Source organism: Ciona robusta, chromosome 8 (assembly GCF_009617815.1).
Source record: "Ciona robusta chromosome 8, ASM961781v2".
In the NCBI taxonomy this organism is placed as follows: domain Eukaryota; kingdom Metazoa; phylum Chordata; class Ascidiacea; order Phlebobranchia; family Cionidae; genus Ciona; species Ciona robusta.
Genome location: NC_143242.1, coordinates 2928574 through 2954702, shown reverse-complemented (window position 1 = coordinate 2954702; position 26129 = coordinate 2928574). Strand labels below are relative to the sequence as shown.

Genomic DNA, 26129 nt, shown 5'->3' with positions numbered 1-26129 from the left:
GCCTGTTTACTAGAAACACCGTTCAGGCGCGGGGATCGCCTTCAAACGACGCCGGGTACAGTTATCGGTGTCACTTCTTCCAATCAATGTCACGCTTGGCGATTTTGCGGTTGTTTCTCGAAGTGATATTGCCGGCTTTATGAAGGCGTTTCGCACGTTGCCGAGTCGGCCGCAACTCATTACTTAGCAGGGTCGCCGCAACGCGAGACAATCGCGGTCACAAACCACTGATTGGGTAGCAGGGGCGAGTTGTAATAATCTTTTCGCATCTGGCACCGAGAACAGAGTTGGGCGCTATAAGGTTCCAGGAACGAGTATTGAGAATTTTATATGGAGTAATAAACCCTTTAAATGGAGTTTTGGGATAGGAAGAATGCCCAAGAAGTGGCGTGTGTAATCTGCTGAAAAGCCATCGGATAATTATGTAAGCAAGGGACTTCATAGCTAGGTGACGTAGGATAGCAGGTGCGGCGAATATCCGTGGGTTAATTTCAAACCTATTTAGATCGTGTTCAGCTGTCAGTGACGAAGTCCAAGCTACCGCAACTGATCCGCCCGATCAACCCGCTGTGCTTACTTGTTGCGTCGGCCGGAATTCGGCCAGGCCATCTCTTATTCGTCACCAACGTTGATATCTGACCGGGAAGAAAGCAAAGCTTTAGGGGCTTTCGGATTACACTTCCCGGCCCCACAGCGCGAGTTTTGCTTTTGCAGCAAGCTACATAGGGGCGCGAAGACAACCGATCTGACTTCTGCCTATCACTAGCAAGTGACCGTGACTGAACAAGACACTCGTTAGTTTTCTTGCAGTCGTCGTTCAGCTTTCACCTCTCACGGCTGTCCGTTTTCATCGATGCGTTCTTCGTCTCCTTTCCCAGAGAACTACTTCCTTACGGCGTTTTTGATCAACCAGCTTACTGCTCTCCGCGGTCAGACGAGCAGACTAAGACAGACGACTAAACATAAGGTTAAGCTAATATACACGCCCAGTCGACATAACGCAGCCCACTGTTTAACCAAAAGCAATCGATTGAAGCAATTGATAGGATCGTTCAGACTCCCAAAAAGCGCTTTGTATATAACAACATAAAACTTGGCGCCGTGATTAACTTCTTACTTGAGTCAGATTCGTAGTAAGAACGCGCTGTTGGCAAGGAGCATGCGCTCTTTCGGCGTCGCTGTGTTTTAATGATTCGCCCCGGGTTTCCAGAAGCGAGAGGCCGCGACGTGCATGAGCGTTACAGGAGGCAGCGCAAAATTGCGCGTAGCCACAATCAATCGTTGTTATATTTGTTCTCACGGCGGAAATACTTGGGAATCACCGCGAGCAGAGGTCGGTCGCGGTGGCTTGTTAACTTGCAAGAGGTGTACCTGAAATTTGAGTGTCAGTCAAGCGTCTGGAGCGATGAGTGTTAAAGGGATGTGCTTCAAGCATAAAGCTGTGTGCACGTGGAAAGAAAAACCTGCCTTTTATAGTAAGCTAAAAATAAGAAGGCAGAAGATTACGTAAATCGCATCTGGCGTGACGGCTATAGTGTAAAGTGTATTTGACAAAAACGCCATTAGGTAACGTATGGAATTTGCTTTGTTCTTACCACAGCTCGATTGAAATAGATGCTTATAACAGGAATAGTCTTGCAGAACAGCCAGCGCTTCTCTGAAAGGCGTCGTAAACCGAAAGCGGTCCAGCGTATAAAAATACACGGAACGTTATTATTTGCGTTCGTCTGAAAAGTTAATGTCGTAAAAAGCCATCTACAAAAGGATGATCCTTCTTCTGTTCTTTGCCGTCTTGTCAGCCAGGCTCGTGTAAACGTCAGTTCTATTGATTTTTAAAGTCTGCCTCGCCGTTTTGTAGTATGTGCGCACGGACGAAGATTAGGAGAAAAAGAAACGACAAGAAATCAAAAGACGACGAGGTGTGAAATCTTTAAAAAGCGCCGTTGAATACGTACGTTGTGGTCATGACTCTTGTGTGCGAAAAAAGAGAGTATATGGAATGCACTTGGAATGAGGGTCGCCTCATAAATAGGGAGCCTGCCGGGGTAGCTAGTCAGACGATCGACAGCGACATATAGTTACCTCGTGCTTACTGCTGGTGGCAATATGGTTTATCGCAGCGTTCAGGATAAACTGATTTGTGGGAGGGTATGTGGGTTCGGCAAACATGGACGTTTAGATCAATACATGACTCCAGCGCTTGATTTGCTGTAATGTGCTGCGTGAGACGCGGCATGGCACTTTATTTACTCGATTCGGCGGGATTACACGCTACAAGAAAACAGTCAGCTAAAGCGTAGTGCCCGTCTCTGTTTGTCGACGTTTGCGATTTGACAGCGCGCCGCCCGCTATCGTACATCGTTTGCTCACCATGCAGTCCGTGGAAGACACCATAGAGGATTATGTAATCGATATATTGCCAGCGTAATCTGCTACGAGACAGCAAACTCAGGCAAGACGAGCAGAGACAGGATTTCCTATTTTCATTGAGCGTTTTGTCTTGTAATATTTTAGAATGCATATGGAAAACGTATTAGAGCACCAAAAATGTTGGCAGTTTTTACCATAATCTAGCGTTGCTTGCATGATGAATTGGATTATGTTAAAAAATGACCAGTGTTTTTTTATTTCGACAGTATATAGATAAGTAGATATAAATGTATAAGGCTGGAAGATAATATAAATATGCTAGAAGATCTGGATTCTGTTCAAGCTCGTCTTTCACCGGACAATGTCAACTCAACGCAAGACTGCTGTAACGAAAATGGCAGCAGAACCCCCGCTGCTTCGTGCAATCAAACTGTACTCCAACGCTTCACGAACTTGATCTGTACATGCAACCTACGGCGACGTCAGCTGCAGCGGCTCTGCTTCTCAACCCGCAAACATAAATCGCATCGGTCAGGTGCTGGCTACTGTACCTTGCTACCGACCTGCGCCTCCATACGAGTCCACATTGCAGGCTTCCTGGCGTGGACGCTGCTCGTAGCCCCTTTGCTCAGCGGCATAGCCATGGACACAAGACTGCTTAGGCGCCGATCAAGCCTGGGCGGGGTGTCGATGTGTGGCGCGTGCCGACCCGGGCACGGAAGCGGCGGCTCTCGGATGCCGGGTCGGGAGCTTGTGCCGTTCTTGAAAGGTGAATACGTGCCGAAAATGTCCGAGCAGACGATCGGGGCAAGCGGGCCGGTCACCGGGCGCATTAGAGCTGATACTCCCCGATTTCGACAAGAGCTGGTACCGAATTGGAACACAGATATCGAGTTCCGGGACGAGGAAGAAAGCAATGAGGATCGCTTCATGACCCCGGTTCGTACTCTACGTTATACTAATGGCTAACTGTTTACTCAATTAAAAATCCAACTGCTTACATATACAGAGATTGCGTAATGGGCAAATACTTTGCGTACACGTTAAAAATAGGTTTTACAACCCAATTCAAGTCTGTAATATTTTGGCGTATATAGTAGTGAGCACATCACGTATTGAAACCACACGGAAACGCATGTTGTGGTACTTGGCTACCAATAACGTGGTCCATTCAACCAAATAGCAAGTTCATTGCTCTATACCTATTCAATGTGAGACCCTCCCAGTGTATTATGACGGAAGCAGTGAAAATGATAGAGTCATTGACATGCCTTCAGCGAGACCAATTAAACCGAAAAAGCCGCGGGCAGGATATCGACCCATATGGTCAAAGGAAATTCCACTTCTTAATAATTCTAAGCCGTCCCCACTTCAAAGTGTGCCGTGTGGACTCTCGTAACCGCTACACCTCTTGTAAAGGTAACACGCATCGCATACCTGACCCCTTAAGCCCGATTGATCGCGGACTAGACGTATGCGTAATTGCCGTTAAAGGATTGACAGTGATTCATTTGGCCAGTTGAATGACAGTTTGGCCGCTAAGCGCTGAACATGGCTGTTCAAAGATCACAACGCTCATCAGCGTGACTTGAGCGCAATTAGTCACTTAAAGGGCTACAAAACGTCAGCAGTTCACGCGGTTTTGTGGCTCGTTTTCCGTTCAACGGCCATAGAGATACGTCCGCCTGACTTCCACCGTCGACAGACCTGCGACAAGGCAGCGTCAACAAAGTATTAAAGAATCAGACGATGTACAGCGCGTGGGAAAGCTCACAAATTGCGAGGCACTTTCTCGTTCGATTGTACTTGGCAAGCGGGTTGGCGCTGGGATTGAGAAATGCGTTCATTCGCTCCGAAGTGGCTTACAACATAGCCCCGTTCACTGCTTCGCCGCTTTCGATTTTATGACGTAACCACCTCGCTTCTGTAAAGGAAATGTCGCAAGCCTTGAAGCATGGTTAGATTGCTCGTTGGCAGAACCATCGCCCTTTACGTTTCGATGTTTCTAAATGGCAATTGCCAGGATACATATATATAAATCCTACGTTGCTAAATGACGGTTGCGGTTACGCCTGCGCGCGTACGATATCCGGCAGGCCGACTGGTTGTGGTGAAGCAGAATATGCCAGTTCGTATTTGCCCAGTCGATGTGACCCGTCAAACATTCATAACTATTCGATTTCACTCTTCGCTAAGTATAACCTGGGAAAATTGCAAGCGAGCGAGAACGAACAGCCCGGTCCTGTTTATAAGGACAGGCACATCCGTTGATCACGTTTGTCGGGGCCACAAGTCAAGAACTTGTGAATTTGCGAAATAAATAATACATGGCCGAATCGAAAATCGATTGTCATCGCCGCTCGAGTAAGCTGCTTAACACGCAGCTAATTTCACAGCACATATGGCGCCACAGTTCAAAGAGTGTTTCGGTGCAATTAGGGAGCCTGCCCGTCGCAAGAATGCGTGGTAAAAGAAGCGGCTTCTCCAAGTTTTCTTTCTGCTGTTGGAACTGACCATGGCGTGACACAAAGATAAACCCACGGGCAGCAGTTGTGACTATGTTTGCTTTGTAGTGCCGAACCAAAGGCTTAGTCCAACCGATGCGCATTGCCAGACCCATCATTTGGCGGTTTCTGCAAAGTAAACAAAGTTTATTTTCGTAATAATACAATGTCTGCTGATGCTTCGCACTCGTATTGATCATCGCTTGGATTGAGATTTATTTGCAGTTTGAGTTAAATATATTAACGTTGTTTTTTTTTATAAAAACTCGTATGTTTTGTAAATTTCTTGCGAAAATACGTAACTTTTTTAACGAAACCCACTTTACAGTAAATGTAATGAAACACGATTTTCTACAGTTTGACACGGGTGTGTAGGTTAATGTACTTGCTCAGCACAAAGGTGGTAAAGTAACCCTTGGAATGTATATGCAAACATTTTAAAGAATATGCGCATAGTTTATACAGCACACCCGTTTCCTAATTTCGGTTCAAATGTTGCAAGGTGTCGCTTTTCAAAATATGGCCTTTGAACACGCAGATACGCAATATCCAGTTTCGCACTTTCTCTTCCGGGCGCGCCATTTTGAGCGTGTATAATACCCCAATGCGGTCGCCAATGTAGGCCTCTATGTATTCGTTTACTCAAGCACCGCCGGCGAGCCGCGACTGTTTATACTTACATATCAGTTGATTCGCGAATTGCTCTTTAAGTGGTCGTGGGTAGGCTTTTGACAGAACTGAGTTATTGTTTTCGTTGGGCGTGCGAGTTTTTGGCTCGCGGTTGCCCGGGTTTGATTGCACGACCAATGTTAAGACATCGATCCGCGGACAAGCCGTATAACGTTACACCGCATGCAGCTTTTGTGCTCGAACCTAAGCCAGGAATTTAGTGAGAACGCGGTCCACCTTTACACCCGAGGTGCAACTTTCAGTAGTAATATGTTATGCTTGTTTTGCTCTGGTTGTCAACGAGTCGGACATAGCCTGTTACCCGATCCGCAAACAGTCGTCAGACTTCGGCGGATTTCTTTCTTCCTGGCGAACTCAAGTCGCCGAGCGCTACCGGCTTAATTCATAATCGAGGACTTGTTTTGGGCCACTGCGGTAATATCCTACACCGTCGGCGCGCGGCAGGATTAATTACTCTTCGAGGCCCGGAAATACGGGCTCACCTTGCCGCCATCATCGCTCAAAAATGCGGCCATCCGTTCCGAAAATCGCCGATCGGGTTAAGTAAATTAGTTGCCGTCGCGGCTTAAATTCTCACGTAGTCACAGCAGCAATTCGTCTTGTATATGGACTAGTTTTCTGGCGCTGTAGAATCTTCTCAAAGGGTTGCTGAAAGTGAAATGTGTTAACTTTAGCGCCTCACTAAAAGGTTTCAATTTGACAACATGGCCGATCAGCGGTTTGAGCGTTTGTAATTGAGCATGACTTTCAACTGACGTATGTTCGCTTACACGTCCACACCCGATGCCACCGAAAAATGCCTCTGTGGTATATCATTAACGCTAAAAACAAGCCGTCCTGTTTTTGTTGCCCGAGCGAGCCTTACCCTAATCCCAGCACTTTAGCCTAGACGTCAATTATAAACCAAAACAGCCTCCGTGTTTTGATGGCACGGGTCGCAATACCACAATGGCGATTCTTCGCGCGGAAGAGATCTCCACGACCCACACTTCACTAAAAGCTGGACGGCACGACGCGACTTATGACAGTGTCCAAACAATATCTGGGTGGGACTGGCGTCACGCCAAAGTTATTCAGTAATTGCTTGTATCCGAGGCGTGGATTAAATCTTCGGTTGGGCGTTTTTTTAGCGCTTTTAGTTTGAGCGACTTTTAAATTCACCCGTACTGTTTTCCCGCTAACCCTCCGCTTAAAACGAAAATAGCTGCCGACCCTTTCGCCTGTAGAAACCCGAGTCGAAATTATGCCATCCCTGGAAAGGCATTCGACGAAAATTGGATCGACCGTCACAGTCACGCTTTGCCCGCTAACTGACAACAGCAACAGTCAGTAACCGTTAACGGAAAATCTCCTGACGTTACCGCATATTCCTCGCTGCATTTGGTGGTGGGGAGAGGGTGTGTCGTACCAGCTGTCCAATAAGAAATGCAACGAAAACAGATTGCACTGAGTCGTAATAGTTAACATTTGATGCTGTGGTTGCGGATTGTTTCCGAGTCGCAATTGACAGAAGTGGATTCGATTAATCATGTATACGGCTCGTTTAAATTTAACCGCATCACTCAATTAAGAAATTGCTGATTTCCGGTGCGTATTTCTAACGTAAGTTGAATTGATGGGCGTCGGTGCGTGCCAAAGAGCCCTGCTTTCTTGTTTCAACAGAACACTCACTCAAAAGTGTTCCAAACGGAGCGCATCGTGTGTTAAAACGTCCCCGAAAGCAGGTGCCAATAAAGTGTGGGGCGAGGCGCTGGCGTAATCGGCCGTCTCTCATCGCCATGTCACCCCGTTATATGCTTAACATCTAAACATACTAATCCAAGGTCTGCCAGAAATCATACAGAAACCCATTCGCGATCGGAACCGCCCACTATCGCATATGACATCACCTGCTAAACCATTTTAACACATATGCTCTATGTTCATTACAGATATGCAGAGCTAGACTGGACTACCTTGCAATCCTCGTAGCGAACCAATGGGCGCGTGTCAAACTGAAAGTTCTCGAAGCATGGGACGATGGGAACGATAAAGCCAACGACCCTTTGCATTATGAAGGTAAATATGCTAGATTTTGCTTTAGAATTTAACTATAATTATTTAACTGTACAGGTCGAGCCGTTGATATAACGACTGATGATGCAGACAGAAATAAATATCCGATTCTTGCTCGGCTTGCAGTTGTGGCAGGGTTCGATTGGGTAAAATATGACGGAAAGGTCGTCCACTGCTCCGTCAAGTCTGGTGAGTATAGCAAACTTTTGCAAAGATGTTACGGATTCGTGAACCGAGGCAACTAAGTTAATTGCATTTTGTTTATACGGCTGTTTCGTTTGATCTGCCCAATGTGGGCAGGGCTTCAAATTGGGAGAGGAATTCGATTGAACCGAAATTTCGCTGCTCCAAAATCAGCTTTTATGCGACTGGGATGTGGCTGTTTTTAGCGACAAGCAAGCTCGCATTGAAACTCTTGTATTCGGCCCACGTAATATCTTGTTAATAGTAGACCGTCCTCGCATTCCCCGACCAGTCACCCGTTGCGTGACACGCGAAGGCGATTGTTAAGACACAAGCCTGTTTTCATTAAGGCTGCTCGACGAGGATCAGTCGGAATATTCTACAGCTTGTGCAGAAACGGACGCGCCGATGTGTCACTGCGCAGTTCGCTCTCCACGTTCTGCTGTTTTGAAAATAAACAACATTCGCTTCGTTTAAGCGGTTTAAGCGAACCATTTAATTCCCGTTGAGAAGTAGTAACCACTGCGACCGCACGCCTCCTTTGCTTGTTGACCATACAAGCGCATGCTCAACCATTCTGTTTACCAACTACTGTTTGTTGTCGCGCAATTAGAAATATCTGTTTTCGTTTCCTGGCCTTGACTTTTGCCATCACTAGCGACTGGAATGAGATATTGAAACGCAGCCTTCGTGGAGCCATTCCGGATAAATTAATAGCCCTTTGATGTCAGGCTGTAAAATATATATTTATTTTATAAAGTTAATTAATTTCTAAAAAATTTAAATGGACCGGCCGACTCGCACAAAAGCTTTGAGAGTCGCCTATAAATAAAAATTTCGCAATCGCATACAGCGCAGCAAAATGGTCTTCCATTTAAACGACTAAATACTTAGTCACGGCAATTGCCACTGAAAAGCCAGTCCGTTGTATCAACCGTTTAAGGGTTGATTGATGTTCGGGCTAAAACGAAGTGAGAATATCATTGTCATAGCCAACCTACATAGCCACTCCCCGAAAATTAGCGCCGCCATCATAGGACAATCGCTCGCAAACAAAGCGATAACCAAGAGTGGCATAACGGGTCGACGATTGAGACTGTTATCTGAGAAAATATTGGTTCTAAAATTTTGCCAACTCTTTAGAGTCGACAGTGCTTGTCAAAACAGCCAGGGTTATGCTATTGCTCGTGTAAATAATGTCTATTGAACGCTTTTTTTCCAAACAAACTGGTCCGCATTCATTCACTCCGAAATCGGTTTTGTGTACGTTACACCGAAGTATTGGAAACGTTCTATTCATGCGATATAATGTGGATACATTGACAGCTGTTTGATGTAAGGTACCTTTGTTTTAAAAGACTCCCCAAAATGGGCTCCTGCTGGCTGCAGAAACCTTGCAATTTCGGGCGATGTCTGCACCGTACTGTTCCACCAAGAAAGGGGGGGGGGGGGTTACCGCTTTTGCCAGTCATAACAAACTGTCGACCATGTAATAGTCGTGTCAGACCGGCTTTAAGTAATCTTTTACGGAAACTGGCCGCGTTAGCCAGCGTATAATTTCAACAGCCGGTGTCACCCTACATTAAGAGGCAGTGTATGGAGCAAGTCAGCCAAACTTTGGTTATATCTCGCACCTCATGTCATGTAATGAACTCTTCAAAGCAACTACACGCTGCAATTTTGCTCCAAATCCCTACCGCCCTTTAATAAGACCGGCACCGTGCAATCGAAAAGTTGATTTTGGGGCTAAAGTTGGCGGCGTTAAAAAGCTATTGATAGGACACAGGCCTGGATTGTAAAAAAGGATAAGTCGCACCAATCCTTTAGGCTTAAGGCCAGCTTGAAGAATTTTCATAGCCTGTCGCGTTGAAAAACAAACCGAACCAATCACTACACGATAATTTCGGCGCGTTATTTTTATTATGACTTCACAAGTGACAATCGGCGCCAATACGCCTTTGTCAACCCAGTATCGTCTGGATTCGAAAAGGCTTTCCTGGAAGAAGCTACCTGACCAGCCGAACCCTACGTCGATCCAATCACGCACAAAGCATCATCTCTCGCGCTAACAAAACACGGGAAATAAACGTCGGAACACATTAGCCGCGAAAGGCGTTCTTTTTTTGTTTTGAAACGGCCAATCGGGCGCGGCGCTAACTGCCAGGAAGTGGCTCGCGTTAACAGCGTTTTATGCTTCGGCAAATGTATAACACGGGAACGACGTGACACAACTCGCGACAGACCTTTCCTTGCTTGCGAATTCCACTACTGGCTTGATTTTACAACTCCATAGCCACGCCTTTCGTGCTCGTATACATTCCTTTTCAAATAGACCGCCCGCTCCTCACCTTAAGTGCCTCTCGCCCGTTCTCGGCCGTGGTCCGACGTGCACGAATGCATGCCCAAAGAAAAGTGTGTGGCGGCGGAATCGTAAATAAACGTCATCCCAGACTCCTTAAAATGATTTCGAACAGACGAGAAAAAAGCATCACGCGAGAAAATACCTGGCCTTTCGTTTTGGCTTTCTCACCAACGATTGCTTTTCACTTTCACGATAAGAATTTCTATTTTTAACTTGAACTGCTTTTACAGAGGAATCGGACGCAGCGAAATATGGAGGATGCTTTCCTGGTGAGTCAACCGTGATCGTTCCTGGTGAAGGACATGTCCCAATCTCCAGTCTGCAACCTGGAGACCAAGTGCTTGCTATAGACAAGAGCGGTGCAGTCATCACTGACACTTTCCTCTCGTTTATGGATGCACGAAGTGATATCGTTTCAGGACACCAAGCTTATCGCCAAATGGTAGAGATCACAACAGAGAATGGCTTCTCTGTTACATTGACACGAAATCACTTGATATACGTATCTAAGCCAACATATGACGCTTCCCTGTTGACTGCAACATCAAATGCAACACAGCAAAACAACGAACGACTCGGTCTCCAAGATTTCACTTCACCGCATTCCAGCTTTGCTGCCAAAGTACGCCAGGGCGACTACATCTACACACTCCCCAATTCGCATACTGGTCCCGACACCCCTAGCGCCACCGTACGGCCGTCTCGTGTTGTGAGCGTACGAACCATTGAAACTGCAAGTGGAGCATATGCCCCACTTACATACAGTGGTACCATCATAGTAGGTGGAACAGCAGCGTCATGTTACGCCGTCATCGAAAGTGACGTCATAGCGCACACGGTGGTTTCCCCGTTTCGTTACTACCATTGGTTAAGCTTATGGTTTAACGGTGACAGCAAAGACCACCGAAACTGTACACACGTCGGACCAGTGCGGCCGACCGATGGCATATCGTTATATTCTAAGTTATTGCACCAGATTTTTTCAAAGGTTTTGCCCAGTTGGTTTTTCTGGGCGGAGTAGACTGCTATGCGTGCGAGAGGCCCTTCTGGGGTCGTAAACAGAAAAGCATTTAAACTAAGTCTGTAATATTTAAGTACAACCGTACAGAGCTGCCACGCTCCATGTAGTAAGGTTGGGGAAAATAGGACACCTTTTCACTCTATTTTCTCGTTCCATTTGGCAGTAAACAAACAACATTCAAAGAATTATAAAACCGTATCCTCACGACTTCCATAAACCGTTCTTAATTGTTTAAAACACGGTATTTGGATATTATGTGCTGAAGGTGATCCGTCTCCCCCTACAGTACTATATATACTGAAGTGGAATCGCTACTTTGAAATCATTATTCCCCGTTTCATTTATACTTAAACTTCAATGCTGTTGTTATTTCTTTGTTTCTTTTTTAATTTACCGTTCCCGATTGCACATACATATCTCGTCATTTTATCTGCGTTTCCTTTTCATGTTTCCTATTTTTATACCCTTCTTATCTTATATTATTGTTGTTGTATTTTCTTGTCAGCAAAGTGCTTTAATGGTTTCTTCACGCCTCGCTTCTTCAATGCGCATGAGGTTAAGATGACGACATGTACTTTTCGAATTAAAGGATGATGAGGTCAGCATGTTATGGTGGAAATGATAACTTTTAGATTTTAATTTTTCGCCCGTTTTTATCTCCAATAGTTTGGAAGCACAGATAATTTAAAATCATGTTCAAATGTACTTGATACTATATGGCAAGGTGGGGAAAATGGGACACCTTTTCAATTTATTTTCTCCTCTAATTGGGTAGTAAACAATGAACATTTAAGGAATTATAAAACCATATCCTCACAACTCGCATAGTCCGCTGTTAGTTGTTTAAAACTCTATCAGGATATTTGGATGTTATGTGCTAAAGGTGATCGTCGTTCCCCACCCTACTATATAATTTTTAGCTGATTTTATAGGATGGGTTGTTCACTTAAGTTTCACATGACAGTTATATATTTCTGTAGTGGCAATATCATTGCTTTTTAAGACATATCTGTTTCAGTGGACAACGGCTTACACATACACTTAGGAAAACACCAACGGCTAATTTGCTTGCTCAACATATTGTGAACACACATAAGGCGAGATAGGCTTCTTTTAAATGTAACGAGCATATTTGCTAGGTCTTTTACTCCCGAGTTTTCGTAGAAGCAAGACCGCGGCATTCTTGGTAGAGACAATATCTCAATTTACAGTCAAAGAGAACAACAGCGGATAGATAGACGTCGGTTCATATAAAACAGTCCTACAAAGATGCATTTCTCCAGGAAAAGCGAAAGCGTCTCCTACCTTACCAGATCAGAGGAAATTCCGGCACCAATGGAAAAGGAAGAAACTTTAAATCCGTAGGTTCAACACCGCGAAAATTTCCCAGCCTATTGTTGCGAATTTTCGATTAAGTTTGCAAGCAGCTTGGAGCCTATATATGGTATTTGTGGTGGGAATATTACTTAAAGTCTGCTTCTGTATGTATATTGTGTGTTTGATAGCATCGAATTTTATATAGTAGGGAGGGGAAAGATATGGGACCCATTTTCATTCTATTTTTTAGTTCCATTTGGTAGTAAACAAAGAACATTTAAAGAATTATAACACCGTATCCTCACGACTTCAATAGACCGTTGTTATTGTCTAAACAAGATCAAGGTATTTGGATAATATGTGCTGAAGGTGTCCCATCTTCTCCTACCCTACTGTATAATATTTAAAGCTATAGTTTTTTTGTGGTGCCTATTAATTTTGCGCAAATTAAGTTTAAAATTATATTACAGACAACCAAGAAGGTTTATGAGAGAAACAATAATCGTAGTAATTGCCATCGTAGCTGTGTGCAGCATCATTGTCGTTCCCGTTTACTACATTTCAACAGTTGCCAAAGATTTTGCGGTAAAATGTTTTATATAGAGACATATAGTTAGGGGGAGGGTAGACGAGATACCTTTAGCACATAATATCCAAATATCCTGATCGTGTTTTAAACAATTAACGACCGTCTATATCGGAGTCGTGAGAATATGGTTGTAGAATTCTTTAAATGTTCTTTATTTACTGCCATAGGGGACGAGAAAATCGAATAAAAGGTGTCCCATCTTCCCCCACTCTACTATTATATTGCGTTTTTAAACCTTGTTCTTTTTTGCAAGAATGTAACAGACAACACGACTATGCTAAATTTTTCGTTGTCGAGAAATGCGGATGGCGGCAGTGCAAGCGAAACAATGCAACCGAAAGACGATAAAGATAAAAAACACGCAGAGTACGTGGCAGACATCTTGGATATGAAGGAATACATAAACAAGCTAAAAAACGAGACCAATCAAAAATTTAAAAATCTGGAAAAAGCGTTTTTACATCACATTGCTACACTTCAATGGTTAGAAGACAGAATATCAGCCATGGAAATCAAGGTGAATACTGACAGAAATACACTTGTCACGTTGGCAGACGCGTTGAACAACTCCAAATCTCAAAACAATCGAATTTCGCAACATTTTGATGAACTAAGTTGGAATGTAACGCAACTAAACGACTCGAATTCTCAACTAGGGTCAGATGTGCAGTTTCTCTCACAAGAGTTGGCGCGATTGAGTAATCTTCCTAATATAACGCTTGAAGCCACCAAACAGTATCAGCAAACTCTCAATCGCAGCCTCCTCGGAGTGTACAGTATAGTTGAAAGCCAAAACCATTTTCTAATGATAGAAGTCAAAAGTAAGATAAATAAAACGGCGCAGAAGGTCCTCGACCAAGCTTCCAATCAATGCGATGCAAAGCTAGAAGAAGAACATACACGTTTACAAACCTTCATTCGTACCAGCACCAATGCCGAGGCAGACACAAGAGCACATGCACACCAGCAAATGCTCGTAATCGTCGCTCGTAATAAAGCATTGGCAGAACAGACCGCTTACCATATTCGGAATTCTGTGTCAGTTCTACAAGCAAGAGCATCGCGTACAGATTCTGCTATATCTTCCATCAGCAATACCACTAATTTTCTCACGCAAAGGCTCAGTGGTAAGCAACCATTTAGACACATAAAGCTGTATATATCTCTTATCATAACTCTTATCCTTATAAACGTACACAATATCTCTTATCCTTATAAAAAGGAAAATGGTTCTTATTCTAGTGGACATGTCGTTTTACACTGCCCATTGTACACACATGTCGTTTTACACTGCGCATATATACCCGCACATATATAGTATAGGGCGGGGTAAGAAGGGACATTTTTTCATTATCTTTTCTTGTCCCATTTGGTAGTAAACAAAGAATATTTACAGAATTGTATAACTGTAAACCTGCAACTCTGACTCTATATAAAAGATCAATTTTAATTGTTCAAAACACGATCAGGAAATATATATGGGGTTTGAGTGCTTACGGTATCCCATCTCACCCCACAATCTTATAGTATGGTGGGGGGAAATGGGACACCTTTATCACACAACATTCAAATACCCTGATCGTGTTTTAAACAATTAACAACGGCTTATTGGAGTCGTGAGGATACGGTTTCATAATTCTTTGAATTTTCATTATTTACTACTAAATGGCACGAGAAAATAGAATAAACAGGTGTCCCATCTTTCCTCACCCTACTTATATATTTTAACGAAGTTACTTTTCATGACTAAATACACAAACCAAATGCATATGCTCTTTTATAGAAAAATTAGATATCGGATGGGTTTCGGCATCTAACGGATACGCCTACAAAGTTTTGCAAGCATTATTTCCGTCCTGGCTTGCAGCGAGGAGCGCATGTTTGGCGCTGTCTAGCGACTTGGCTATAGAGGGCCCGCGAAACAACTTTAGCAAGTAAGTAGCTAAATTTGAATTACTGTTGGGTAAGATGCGATGCCCATACAACCTAAATTTTATATTTTCGGATCGTGTTTTAAACAATTAATAAGGCTCTTTTAGAGTCGTAAGGATACGGTTTAATAATTTTGTAAGTATTTTATATTACCTATCAAATGGCATAAGAAAAGAGCATGAAAATATGTCTATCTTACTCTACCCTGCTTTGACAGATTGTAAAATTAGATTTTAGTAAACAGTTTATTGTTTAACGACTTGTGTTTCACAGTTTTTTTTCAGAGTATCTCGTCAAACCGCTTGATAAAAATGTTTGGATTGGTTTGACTGACAGCTTAAGTGAGGGTACATGGCAGTGGACCGATGGCAGAAAGCTTACTCAGTATGAAGCAAACTGGGCCGCTGGCCAACCAAACGACTGGGGGCCAGGTCAGGATTGTGCAGAGCTTCGGGCTGCTACTGGAAAGTGGAATGACCTAAAATGTGCTAGTTTTCAAACTAGCATGCAAAACTATGCACTCTGTGAAAAGGGAATACCATAGGTTTACACTGAAAGCAACTGTTTTGTGAAGAAATATACCGAACACTTAAGTATTATATAGTAACTTGAATTTCTTCTATTATTTCAATGATATATATAGTACTGTGGAGTGAGATGGGACACCTTCAGCACATAATATCCAATTGTCCTGATCATGTTTTAAACAATTAACAACAGTCTATGGCAGTCGTGAGGATATGGTTTCATAATTCTTTGAATGTTCTTTGTTTACTACCAAATAGCACGAGAAAATAGAATGAAGAGAAGTCCCATCTTCCCCCACCGTATTATTCCACACGCTTTTACGTTGTCATTCCGCCCGCCAACTCTTGATTAGTCAAATACAATTCTTGCTCTTGTGTAATAATTGTTTATTTCTCGTTTTGCCTGTAGCATTAACGCGTAACGCCCTACTGCTTTTTTCAATGAAATGCATTGCGTTGAACAGCGCGGTTTCTGTTTGTTTTTATTAAACTAAAAGTGGTACATTCCGATGAAGGGTCATGCTGAATTGCTATACAGACTCGGATTCACAGTACTGGTATACGTGGAAATCTACGTGAAAACAATAATTGGGTAAGAACATTATGTTCAGGTCCGTATAATTATAAACTAATGTGCCAGTGCATTTTGCTTGGTGCACCTTTTAACACGTTAAACTTAAAGCGTGTATGTGCTGGTTTTCTTAGCAGTAATTACTCAATAAATAACAATGGCTAAATTGCATGTCAGTTAGTACACGTGTCCATTTGTTATTTTGCGGCATGACGTCAAAAATCAGTTATACTACAAAATACTATTCACTATTTCATCATTCGATTGAATCGCCTCACGCCACTACAGTCTCGTGATAGTGAACAAAACACGCGCTGAGAAAATATGTGTGACGTCACTCCTTGTTTACGTCTGCCTTATAACAGGCGCTCAGGTCGTGGGTTTAAACGGTATAACTCAAATGACTTATTAAACATTCAAAAAGTATGGAACTATACAGGCAAACAGCTTTATTTTTATATTGTTGTTGTGACTAATATAATTGTTTTTGTTACAGTGTGCTTTCGAATTTACAATGTTACCTACAAATGCACGCCTCGTGCAATAATAATATTTAAACGGTACACCAAGTCAGCAAAATACAAACTGAATAAAGTGAAAATATAGAACACTACGATTGCATTACAAAATGTTGCACGTGCAGCATTGGTAGTTCCACGTGTACAACAATTCGTCTCGTGGTCGGAAATACCGTCTCATGATGCCGGCCCAGTCACATGATGTACAGAGAAAAACGTAGAAATCGGGTCTATAAATACGAACAGTACAGCGTTCGTTGCAGATCAGCACTGCGAGCACGACAGAGAAATAGAATTAAAACTAAGTATAAAGTTAAACTACTATTACCATGGGCAACGGAAACTCCACACAAGTAGCCTATCAAGACAACATGCATGTTGTTATCGTCGGCGGTGGCCAATCAGGCTGTTATCTAGCCGTACAACTGCTTAAGAGCAATTTCTGCAAAGTGACGCTGATTGACCCTCGTGACGCCATGTACCATAACCACGGCGCAATGAGAGCAGCAGTCAACGAAGGTAAAAACTTCTTTAAATTTAAATTTTAGTCATTTAATACCTGTATTTTGTCATTTCACGCAGAGTTTATAAACTATATGTTCCTTCCCTTCGCTGATATGCTCGGAAGTTCGTTCCAGAGGGGGACAGTGGTTGCTATGGACTCTAATAACAAGACGCTGACTTTAAAAAGCGGATACCAGGTTCGAAACTCATTTATCAAATTGTAATTAATATAGTGGGATGGGGGAAGATGGGTAACCTTTAGCACATAATATCCAAATATCCTGATTGGGTTTTAAACAATTAACAACGATCAATGGGAGTTATGAGGATATACGGTTTTGTAATACTTTGAATTTATTTTGTTTACCACCAAATGGGGCAAGAAAATAGAATGAGTAGGTGTCCCATCTTTCCCCACCCTAGTATATGAAAACACTAAAAAAACACTTATCTGTTTACTTGTATATGGCTGTCAGTATTTTCTTTGGCATCGGCATATACGTTTATTACAATATATTCCCTAAACCAACAGGTTCGCTATACACACTTGGTTATCGCTACTGGAGAAGACATGCCCTTTCCATTCAAACTTGGCGGCGAAAACGCAGAGTTGTCAGCTGCAAAAGCTGCGGATTTGCTCAAACAGTACAGACTGGAGGTAAGACGAAGTGCTTTTAATTAGGTTGTTTAAGATAGTAGAGTTGGGAAGATAGGACATCTTTCATTCCAACTTCTCAATTTTGAAACCATATCCTCACGACTTCCATAGACCGTTATAACTTGTTAAAACACGATCAGGATACTTAAAAAAAATATATGCTAAAGGTGTCCAATCTTCCCCCACCCTACTATATAGCATTTTTGCCACCTTTAAATTCTTAACCTATACAACGTTGCTGACAAAGTTAATTGCTTACATTTTCAGCTGAGTGATTGCAACAGAATCGCTCTCATAGGGGGTGGCTACAACAGCGTAGAAATGGCGGGAGAAATCAAAACTGCTTTTCCGGAAAAAGAGGTGTGTTTTTACTTCAGCATTTTAGTAAACCCTTTCGTATAGTTAGTTCGTATAATTACTCATTTCGTATAGTTAGGGTAGTCTAGTATTTATTCATTAAAATTCGTGTATGAAACAGTTTCAATAGGTTTGTAAACCTGTACAGGTGATTATCATCACTGACGAAGATCACCTCGTGACAAAACGGGCAAAACCAGCTCTGCAGGCAAGCTTGCTTAACATTTTGCAGCAAAAAGGGATTGCCGTTATACACAGTGAGTTTTTGGAATTACGGCGTAAAATACGATCCTAATTTTAATATCCTTTCAGACGACTCAGTCTACAATCTTGAATCTGTTATAACAAACAGACGAGCAGACGGCCAGGTGTTGAAAACTAAGAACGGGAAAGTCCTCGTAACGGATTTCCTCATTAATACTGGAAGCGCCCGAATCAACAACGGATTTTACGAAAAGGATTTAGGTAATTAAAAATAACGCAAAGCATACGCGAAGTGTAATTAAATTTTAGTGCTATTTGTCAGACGCATGCAAATCCCATATGTAGTACCGTGGGGAAGATGGGACACCTTTGGTACATATTATCCAAATATCCTGGTCGTGTTTTAAACAATTAACAACGGTCTGTGGGAGTCGTGAGGATACGGTCTTTGAATGTTGTTTGTTTACTACCAAATCGGACGAGAAAATAGAATAAAATGGTGTCCCAACTTCACTCATACTACTATAAATCGAGCCTTGAACTATAATATTTTCTGAACTTAAAGGCAGACACGACCACAGCAGTGCCGAGATACCGAACAAGAAATTTTATACGCCTAACACAACATTTTTGCAGCTGGATCTATGTCGCCGAATGGCACTCTGGACGTAGACGACTACCTCAGGGTCAAAGGTCATGACAATATCTACGCAGTCGGTGACGTCACAAGTGTGGAGGAGGAAAAGACCCCATGCACACCTAACGAGCACGCAAAGGTGGCCAAAGCAAATTTGATAGCGGAATGCAACAATGCAACTTTGACTGCATACAAAGCAGGTAAGTTTAAAACAAATAAAAAACATATAGTAGGGTGGGTGAAGTTGGGACACATTTAGTATAATATCAAAATATCCTAATTGTATTTTAAACAATTAACAACGGTCTATGTATGATATGAGAAAATGGTTTCACAATTCTCTCTCGGTTCTTTGTTTACTATCAAATGGGACGAGAAAACTAATTAAACAGGTGTCCCATCTTCCCCCAACCCACTGTAATATTAGGCGCAGCATTGTTGTATTACTCGACAACACTTTGTCAATACTTTGTAATAACAACCTCGTTTTTAGTTATGGAAGTGGTTTTGGTATCAGTGGGCAGCGAAGCCGGAGTTTCGCAGATATGTGGAATGCAGTTTGGAAACTTTCCAACAAAGATGGCGAAGGGGAAAGATCGTAACTCATCCTCAACATGGACCGACCTTGGCTTGCAGCTGCCAGCTATCACACCAGAAGTTTGCCAAGGGAGCAAAGTCTAAACTGTTAGAAGTCGCCTGTTTTCGCTTGTATATACTGGCTGTTTAATCTTTTTACTTACACATCATTCTCTCACATTTTACCTCTAGAAATGACCATAACTTGCACTACCTTTAAAATTATTTTCGTTACAAAATGGTATAGGGTTTGCACGGCTGTATAAATTGTTTGCCTGTATTATGAAGCATGCGTATTTTCTGTAACATCGTAAATTTTCACAACAGTGTTTTTTCTGTTTTACATTAACCCCCTGTATAAATAATAAACACCTATACCCTACTTTATCTTGTACGCATACATTTCTGTCAGTTAAAGGTAAAAATATAAGATATTGTATAATATCACAAGAAAGCTTAATAGAATCTGTAAGTTTGACTGATTGTTAATTAAACCAGAGCCATAGAAATATCGATGACTTTCATGACTCCGATTGACGTGTTTCTATGGACTCTGATTTAAACTGCATTTTTGGACGTTGTTTCGGTAGAGCAACGTGCCCAACAGCCGTTGTCGCACGTAAAAGTGTCAACTGTCAGCTGGCATTTTGTTGCAAACACTTATAATTTCCATCCAGCACGACGTGTGTGCTCAAATGTAAACTACTTATGGCTTTGCAGCTGTGAAGTTTTGTATTTTCAGTATTGATAGTTTTAAAGTCGAATAAATGAAATTGCAGTCAGTTTTAAGACATGAAATAAATCTTGTTATACAGAATTACGTTTTTTTTACAGATTGTTTGTATACTTGGATTAAAATTACATTTTGGTAATAATCGTTTTCGTTTTGTGTCAGACATTAGTTGTAGCTCTGATACTTGGTGTTTTGGATTGTACACATTGGCCTGGTGTAAAAAGACAGCATGCCACCAAAGAAGAAAAAGGAAGTTGAAAAGCCACCTTTAATATTGGGACGACTGGGCACATCATTAAAGATAGGAATAGTTGGGTTGCCAAATGTCGGAAAATCCACTTTTTTTAATGTCCTAACTAAAAGCGAGGTATGTAATATAGAGTAATTCTTTAGCTGGTGGCCACCTGAAATTTTGGTTTCAAAATGTTCTATAGCCCTCAGTTACAGCAGGTACCAGTAAGGGGTGTATAATTTTTTTTCAAAAAAGTCGGACGTTCATGTTGCAAATTAACTTTAAAAATGTTTCGTCTGATTTGCGTAAGGTTAACAGGTTTATTACGTCACAATCGCGGTCTGTTACGTCACAATAGTGGTATATTACATACGTCACGCGACGTTATAACCTTGTTTTTTCCCACTGTTTTAACGTAGGAATCAAACGTAACAATACGCATTTTATGACGTAATAATCCAACCTTGGTTTAATTCATAACGGCTGGTGTGGAAAATACGGTGACGCAGCACGATTTCGCGCATTTTCAAAGTTAATTTTTGACACGAGCTCCCAAGTGTTTTCAAAAAAAAATTATACAGTGGGTATCAGTGAGACCTAAGGAACATTTTGAAACCAAAGTTGAGGTGGCCACCAGCTAAAGGATTACCTTAATATAATTTAGTTATATATACTTGTATAACTCTGCTGGTGTTTTGGTAAAATAAATTGCCTTGATTTTATATATATATATATATATGATATAAATTATATAACTTAGGCATCATGTCATATTAACTTTGACTGTTATTTATTTCCACCTGTTTATTACTCTTTGATCAATCCTTTCTTCATTACGGTAGCTAAAAAGCATAAAACTTCCACTTTTAAAACTTATATCGAAGCTTTATGAAAAGGGTATTTAATAATGGGTCCTGCATATAAGAAAGTGTAAAAAAGTCACAGGCCTGTTATGAAGTTTGTGATTAGCAGTCAAATAATATAAAACAAAGATTCATGTAGGTGCCAGGGTTGTAACCTATTTGTTATAAATTATTACTTTATTTTGGCAGGCTATTAAATTTGTTTATATTTATATATATTGTAATTATTACTTTGTTTTAGTTTATGTTAATGCTATAACCCTCAAACTTTTCATTTTTTTGTCATTTGAGGATAACAAGTGATATTTATTCCACTTCAGGCTTCTGCTGAAAACTTCCCGTTTTGTACGATTGATCCCAATGAGAGCAGAGTTCCAGTTCCTGATGAAAGATGGGAGTTTCTCTGCAAATACCACAAGCCTGCTAGCAAGGTAGGATAGTTACCATTCAGTAAACAAAAATCACTTACAAAGTAACATACATGGTAACTCGTAAGCTGGCACGAGGTGTATGAAACAGAACACCTGTGTGGCCAGGTTTATCGACTGACGTTTTTCAGCCACGTGGGGATAAAATAAGTTACATTCATTCGGTCACATTTGATATTGGACAATTACGTAACACTCATCTTCTTATCTACACAACAGTTTTCCTTTTCCTATCATTTTAGTTTTACACATATATGTAAAGCCACAAAGCCAGGTCAAGTGGTAAATTTAGATCAGTTGAATCAAAAGTTTGACACAATTTTGTTTCAAACTATTTTGATCTTTTTTAAAACTATTTTTTACCAGGTCTGTAATGTATATTGTGGGGTGGGGGAAGATGGGTCACCTTTAGCACTTAATATTCTAAGATCACGGCCTTGTTTAAAACAATTAACAACTGTCTATGGGAGTCCTGACTCAGGATACGGTTTTATAATCCCTTGAATGTTCTTTGTTTGCTAGAAATATGGGATAAGAAAATAGAATAAAAATGTGTCCCATCTTCCCCCACCCTAGAAATACTTAATACACATAAACTTAAATTATTATTAAAAATACTTTTCAGGTTCCGGCTTTTCTCTCAGTGGTTGATATTGCTGGATTAGTGAAAGGTGCAAATGAAGGTCAGGGTCTTGGAAATGCTTTTCTTTCCCATATCAGTGGATGTGATGCAATATTTCACATGACTCGTGCTTTTGATGATGCAGAGGTAATGAATAGCTTGTTAAAAAGTTAATTGATTACATTGATTCTCATATATGAAATGGGATATCTTGCAACAGTTCATTATGCTACTCAGTACTCATTGAGCTTGTACTACTTGCTTAATCCTGTGATACAAGTTTAGCATGCATTTTCTGCATCTGAGTTTGGGCCATCATGTAAACTGTTTTTTTAATATATATATATATTTGAAATTCATTTCCCCTTGAAAACATATATATATTTAATATATCTATCCATTGTAGCTTATTCCTTTTTATATTTTTTTATAAGATCCAGTACACAGAGGGTGTACGTTAAGCGAACTTGTGTACCCTTTTAAGTTAGGCAAATGAAACTGTATGTAAAAAGTATTCTAATAGGTAAATGAATGCAAATCGGAATATAAAAATAATTCCCTACTTTCTTAGGTAAATTAAAGTGAATGTTCAAAATATTTTCTTTTGTTCATGAAAACAATGTAAAAATAATTTCTTAGGTAAGTAAAGCGAACATAAATAGTCTCATAGGTAATTGAAAGTGAATGTAAAAAGTATTTTAATAGGTAAATGAAAGTGAACGTAGCAATATTCTCCTAGGTAAATAAATGTAAGTATAAAGAAATCATTGCTTAGGTAATTGAATGTAAACAGTATTCTTATAGGCGAATAAATATAAATGTATAAAGTAAAAACTAAACAGTATTCTTATTGGTGAATAAAAGCGATTGTAAAAATATGCTCACAGGTTGTCCATGTTGAAGGAGATGTAAATCCTGTTCGTGATTTGGAAATTATTCAAGAAGAACTTCGTCTGAAGGATGTGGAGCACCTAACCAAGAGATTAGCTGAACTTGAGAAGGTCTACAGTCGAGGTGGTGAGAAAAAGGTTTGTTGAATAAGGATAAGGTGTAGAATTGGTTGTATTTTACTCATACTTATTATATATATATCTGTTTTGTGATATTAGAAAGAATGGTCAAATAAAGTTGCCAGGTATTTTTATTACGCTTTGTCCGGCGCAATGTCACAATGATTAGCGCCCCTGCACATAACTAGGACTTTGTAACGTAATGGGTTCAAGGCTCGTCGCTGCCACCATTGTGGGAGTATATGTCCTTAGGCAAGACACTTTGCTACAACTCAGTGATCACTAATGGGTTGTTTAAATTATCAGCCATACAGAAAAACAGTCACGCAACAGCAAGTTACATTCACTTTGTTGATTTAATTAAAATTTAAATCCCTTAAGATCCAGCCTAAAACCAATTTAAATCAATGCTTACACTTTATCAATTTAATCTATTGCAAATTGATAGTTTTTTTAAAGTAATTTTAAGCGGGGGTGGGGGGGTCACTTAATCTTACCCTACAGACGTACATCGGTACATGTCAACAGATCTTTAATCAAATACCTTTATCACTGCAGTACAAACTTGAGTTTGAGACGCTTAGTAAGATCAAGACTTTGTTGGTGGATGAGAAGAAACCTGTAAGAGATGGGGAGTGGGGAGGAAAAGAAATCGAAGTCCTTAACGAACATCTTTTTCTAACCTCTAAACCACAGGTTTGATAGTTCTGTTATTTTGAGCTGTTGTTCTTGACATTTTCTACTTGCGTACCATTTTTTACAGAGACCATTTTATCCAAAACAGTTTTTTGATTCTGAAAACAGTTTTTTGATTCTGTTTTATTTTGTGGTAATTGTTTGATAAGTAAACCCAAATAAGTTCTTTGCGTACTTAAAAGACCTTCATGTACTTAAAAGACCTTCAACTTTCAAAAACTAGTGTAGAGTGCTTTAAATGGCAATGCACCTAAAACAGTGCAAGTTTCTATTAATCCCAAAATTCTGGATTTTAAGCAATTATTCCATGCAACGAGGTGTTTGAAACAGAACACCCGTGTTATCATGACTGTCGTTTTCAGCCTGCAAGAATATAGGCAAATTACATTCATTCATTCATTACATTTATATAATAATGATTGATTGTAACTTACTTTATCCTCGCGTGTCAGGAAAACGACATTCGTTATAACACATGTTTTCATACACTTTTGAGTTGGTTAATTTTTTCTTCTTTTTTTATGCATGGCTAATAATTTGAACAACCCATTAGTGACCACTGGGTTGGAGCAATTGCCGTTGAATGTCTTGCCCAAGGACACATTTAAATAAATGATGAGTGATGACCCCTTTTTATTCCAGATTTATCTCGTAAACTTGAGTGAGAAGGATTACATCCGGAAAAAGAACAAATGGCTGATGAAGATTAAAACCTGGGTTACTGAGAATGATTCTTCAGCGATCCTAATCCCATTTTCGGGAGCGTTTGAACTCAAGGTATGAGATTGACTGATAAACATACAGATTAAATTTTTATTACATTTTTTTTCTGTTGTTTAGCAGCAGTTTCTGGTAGGAGCTGTAAAAGTGGCAAAAGTTATCCTGAATATAATTTTAAGATTTTTTCAGGCAGTAAAGTTTTAATATGGAATATTTTAAACATATTTTTTTTATAAAAAGTAGACACATTATTGGGTAGTTAGTGAGTACAGCTTTTTAAAGGTGTTTACAACAGTCTTACTGTTTACAATCATGTATTAATTATATGAATGAGTGTAACTTATTCCTTTTTCACGTGGCGGTTTACGAATGTCGTTATAAAACCGGTGTTTTAACAAATCTTGTGCTTGCTAACAACTGTGGGTGTTTTTTACTCACGTAATATCCGAATATATCACGAAACATGTGAAACAAGCGCTTTTCTATGTCTCAGTTAGCTGAAATGGCTGACGATGCTGAACGGAAGGCTTACCTGGAGGAACAGTACAAGGATTCGGTCGGGTCAGCTCTTAGCAAGATTGTGGTAACCGGGTTTAAATGCCTTGGTCTGCAGTACTTCTTCACTGCAGGCGCGGACGAGGTCAAAGCGTGGACGATCAAAACCGGCTTTCTCGCCCCTCAAGCTGCTGGGAGGATCCACACCGATTTTGAGAAAGGCTTCATTATGGCAGAGGTTATGAAATTCTCTGATTTTAAAGAGCTTGGCTCGGAGTCTGCAGTTAAATCAGCCGGTAAGTATCGCCAACAAGGAAGAAATTACATTGTAGAAGATGGGGACATCATCTTTTTCAAGTTTAACACGCCCTCGCAGCCAAAGAAAAAATGACGTGCCAACCATGAAAAGTTCCAACTGTTGTGGCCTTATACTCTGTCTGTAATCACAGCATATTAAGGCAACTATCAGTTTTACTTCATTTTATGAGGTCTCCAGGTTTCGGTCGTCGCTTTCTTTCGTGAATTGGTGATGTAGTTTGCTCTTTTAAATGATAATGCATGTTGTTGCTGCTAGAAGCGGTTTAAACCGGTCTGCACTCTCTGGGTTAAAAATAATAAATTACAATTGAGTTTGTGCTGGTACGCTTCCGGTCGACTATTGTAGAAATCGGAAAAGCTTTCTTTATAATGGCACCAAAAGCAGTCGTTATATAGATATGATTTTAACTCTCGAAGAATCAAGTATGTGAATCTCA

General features: G+C 40.8%; 4 protein-coding genes and 1 long non-coding RNA gene across 5 annotated transcripts; 4 read left to right on the top strand and 1 right to left on the bottom strand.

Annotated features, from left to right (window-relative positions):
* Positions 1-68: 68 nt before the first annotated feature.
* Positions 69-11790, top strand: LOC149732294 (sonic hedgehog protein-like). The gene is made up of 4 exons (XM_089883154.1): positions 69-3309; positions 7496-7622; positions 7677-7808; positions 10395-11790. The coding sequence occupies exons 1-4, from the start codon at positions 2686-2688 to the stop codon at positions 11183-11185; spliced, it is 1674 nt and encodes a 557-aa protein (XP_089739280.1). The 5' UTR covers positions 69-2685; the 3' UTR covers positions 11186-11790.
* Positions 11791-11925: 135 nt separating this feature from the next.
* On the top strand, positions 11926-16011 carry LOC149732293 (uncharacterized). The gene is made up of 5 exons (XM_089883160.1): positions 11926-12546; positions 12973-13087; positions 13345-14218; positions 14875-15025; positions 15297-16011. Exons 1-5 carry the CDS (start codon positions 12455-12457, stop codon positions 15565-15567), a joined length of 1503 nt encoding a protein of 500 aa, XP_089739286.1. The 5' UTR covers positions 11926-12454; the 3' UTR covers positions 15568-16011.
* Positions 16012-16555: 544 nt separating this feature from the next.
* Positions 16556-17331, bottom strand: LOC149732292 (uncharacterized). The gene is made up of 2 exons (XR_016385568.1): positions 17199-17331; positions 16556-16909 (listed from the first exon to the last, which is right to left on the bottom strand). It is a non-coding gene; the product is annotated as an uncharacterized LOC149732292 (long non-coding RNA).
* On the top strand, positions 16912-19957 carry LOC149732291 (ferroptosis suppressor protein 1-like). Its single transcript, XM_089883167.1, has 8 exons — positions 16912-17158; positions 17222-17340; positions 17676-17801; positions 18069-18161; positions 18307-18415; positions 18471-18623; positions 18999-19199; positions 19493-19957. The coding sequence occupies exons 1-8, from the start codon at positions 16969-16971 to the stop codon at positions 19678-19680; spliced, it is 1179 nt and encodes a 392-aa protein (XP_089739293.1). The 5' UTR covers positions 16912-16968; the 3' UTR covers positions 19681-19957.
* A 455-nt stretch (positions 19958-20412) lies between these two features.
* LOC149732290 (obg-like ATPase 1) lies at positions 20413-26016 on the top strand. The gene is made up of 7 exons (XM_089883166.1): positions 20413-20675; positions 21724-21834; positions 22457-22600; positions 23341-23481; positions 24022-24159; positions 24802-24936; positions 25373-26016. The coding sequence occupies exons 1-7, from the start codon at positions 20538-20540 to the stop codon at positions 25763-25765; spliced, it is 1200 nt and encodes a 399-aa protein (XP_089739292.1). The 5' UTR covers positions 20413-20537; the 3' UTR covers positions 25766-26016.
* The last annotated feature ends 113 nt before the right edge of the window (positions 26017-26129 follow it).

What these genes read in the sequence shown, in the direction of transcription:
- LOC149732294 (XM_089883154.1), top strand. Translation starts at nt 2,686, where the DNA reads ATGCTAGAAGATCTGGATTCTGTTCAAGCTCGTCTTTCACCGGACAAT. An exon ending in AGGATCGCTTCATGACCCCG is followed by an intron (nt 3,310 to 7,495) that starts GTTCGTACTCTA and finishes TGTTCATTACAG; the next exon opens with ATATGCAGAGCTAGACTGGA. An exon ending in CCACTGCTCCGTCAAGTCTG is followed by an intron (nt 7,809 to 10,394) that starts GTGAGTATAGCA and finishes CTGCTTTTACAG; the next exon opens with AGGAATCGGACGCAGCGAAA.
- LOC149732293 (XM_089883160.1), top strand. Translation starts at nt 12,455, where the DNA reads ATGCATTTCTCCAGGAAAAGCGAAAGCGTCTCCTACCTTACCAGATCA. An exon ending in AAGGAAGAAACTTTAAATCC is followed by an intron (nt 12,547 to 12,972) that starts GTAGGTTCAACA and finishes ATTATATTACAG; the next exon opens with ACAACCAAGAAGGTTTATGA. An exon ending in TCTCACGCAAAGGCTCAGTG is followed by an intron (nt 14,219 to 14,874) that starts GTAAGCAACCAT and finishes GCTCTTTTATAG; the next exon opens with AAAAATTAGATATCGGATGG.
- LOC149732291 (XM_089883167.1), top strand. Translation starts at nt 16,969, where the DNA reads ATGGGCAACGGAAACTCCACACAAGTAGCCTATCAAGACAACATGCAT. An exon ending in CTTTAAAAAGCGGATACCAG is followed by an intron (nt 17,341 to 17,675) that starts GTTCGAAACTCA and finishes CTAAACCAACAG; the next exon opens with GTTCGCTATACACACTTGGT. An exon ending in ATTTTACGAAAAGGATTTAG is followed by an intron (nt 18,624 to 18,998) that starts GTAATTAAAAAT and finishes ACATTTTTGCAG; the next exon opens with CTGGATCTATGTCGCCGAAT.
- LOC149732290 (XM_089883166.1), top strand. Translation starts at nt 20,538, where the DNA reads ATGCCACCAAAGAAGAAAAAGGAAGTTGAAAAGCCACCTTTAATATTG. An exon ending in ACCACAAGCCTGCTAGCAAG is followed by an intron (nt 21,835 to 22,456) that starts GTAGGATAGTTA and finishes AATACTTTTCAG; the next exon opens with GTTCCGGCTTTTCTCTCAGT. An exon ending in GTGCTTTTGATGATGCAGAG is followed by an intron (nt 22,601 to 23,340) that starts GTAATGAATAGC and finishes ATATGCTCACAG; the next exon opens with GTTGTCCATGTTGAAGGAGA.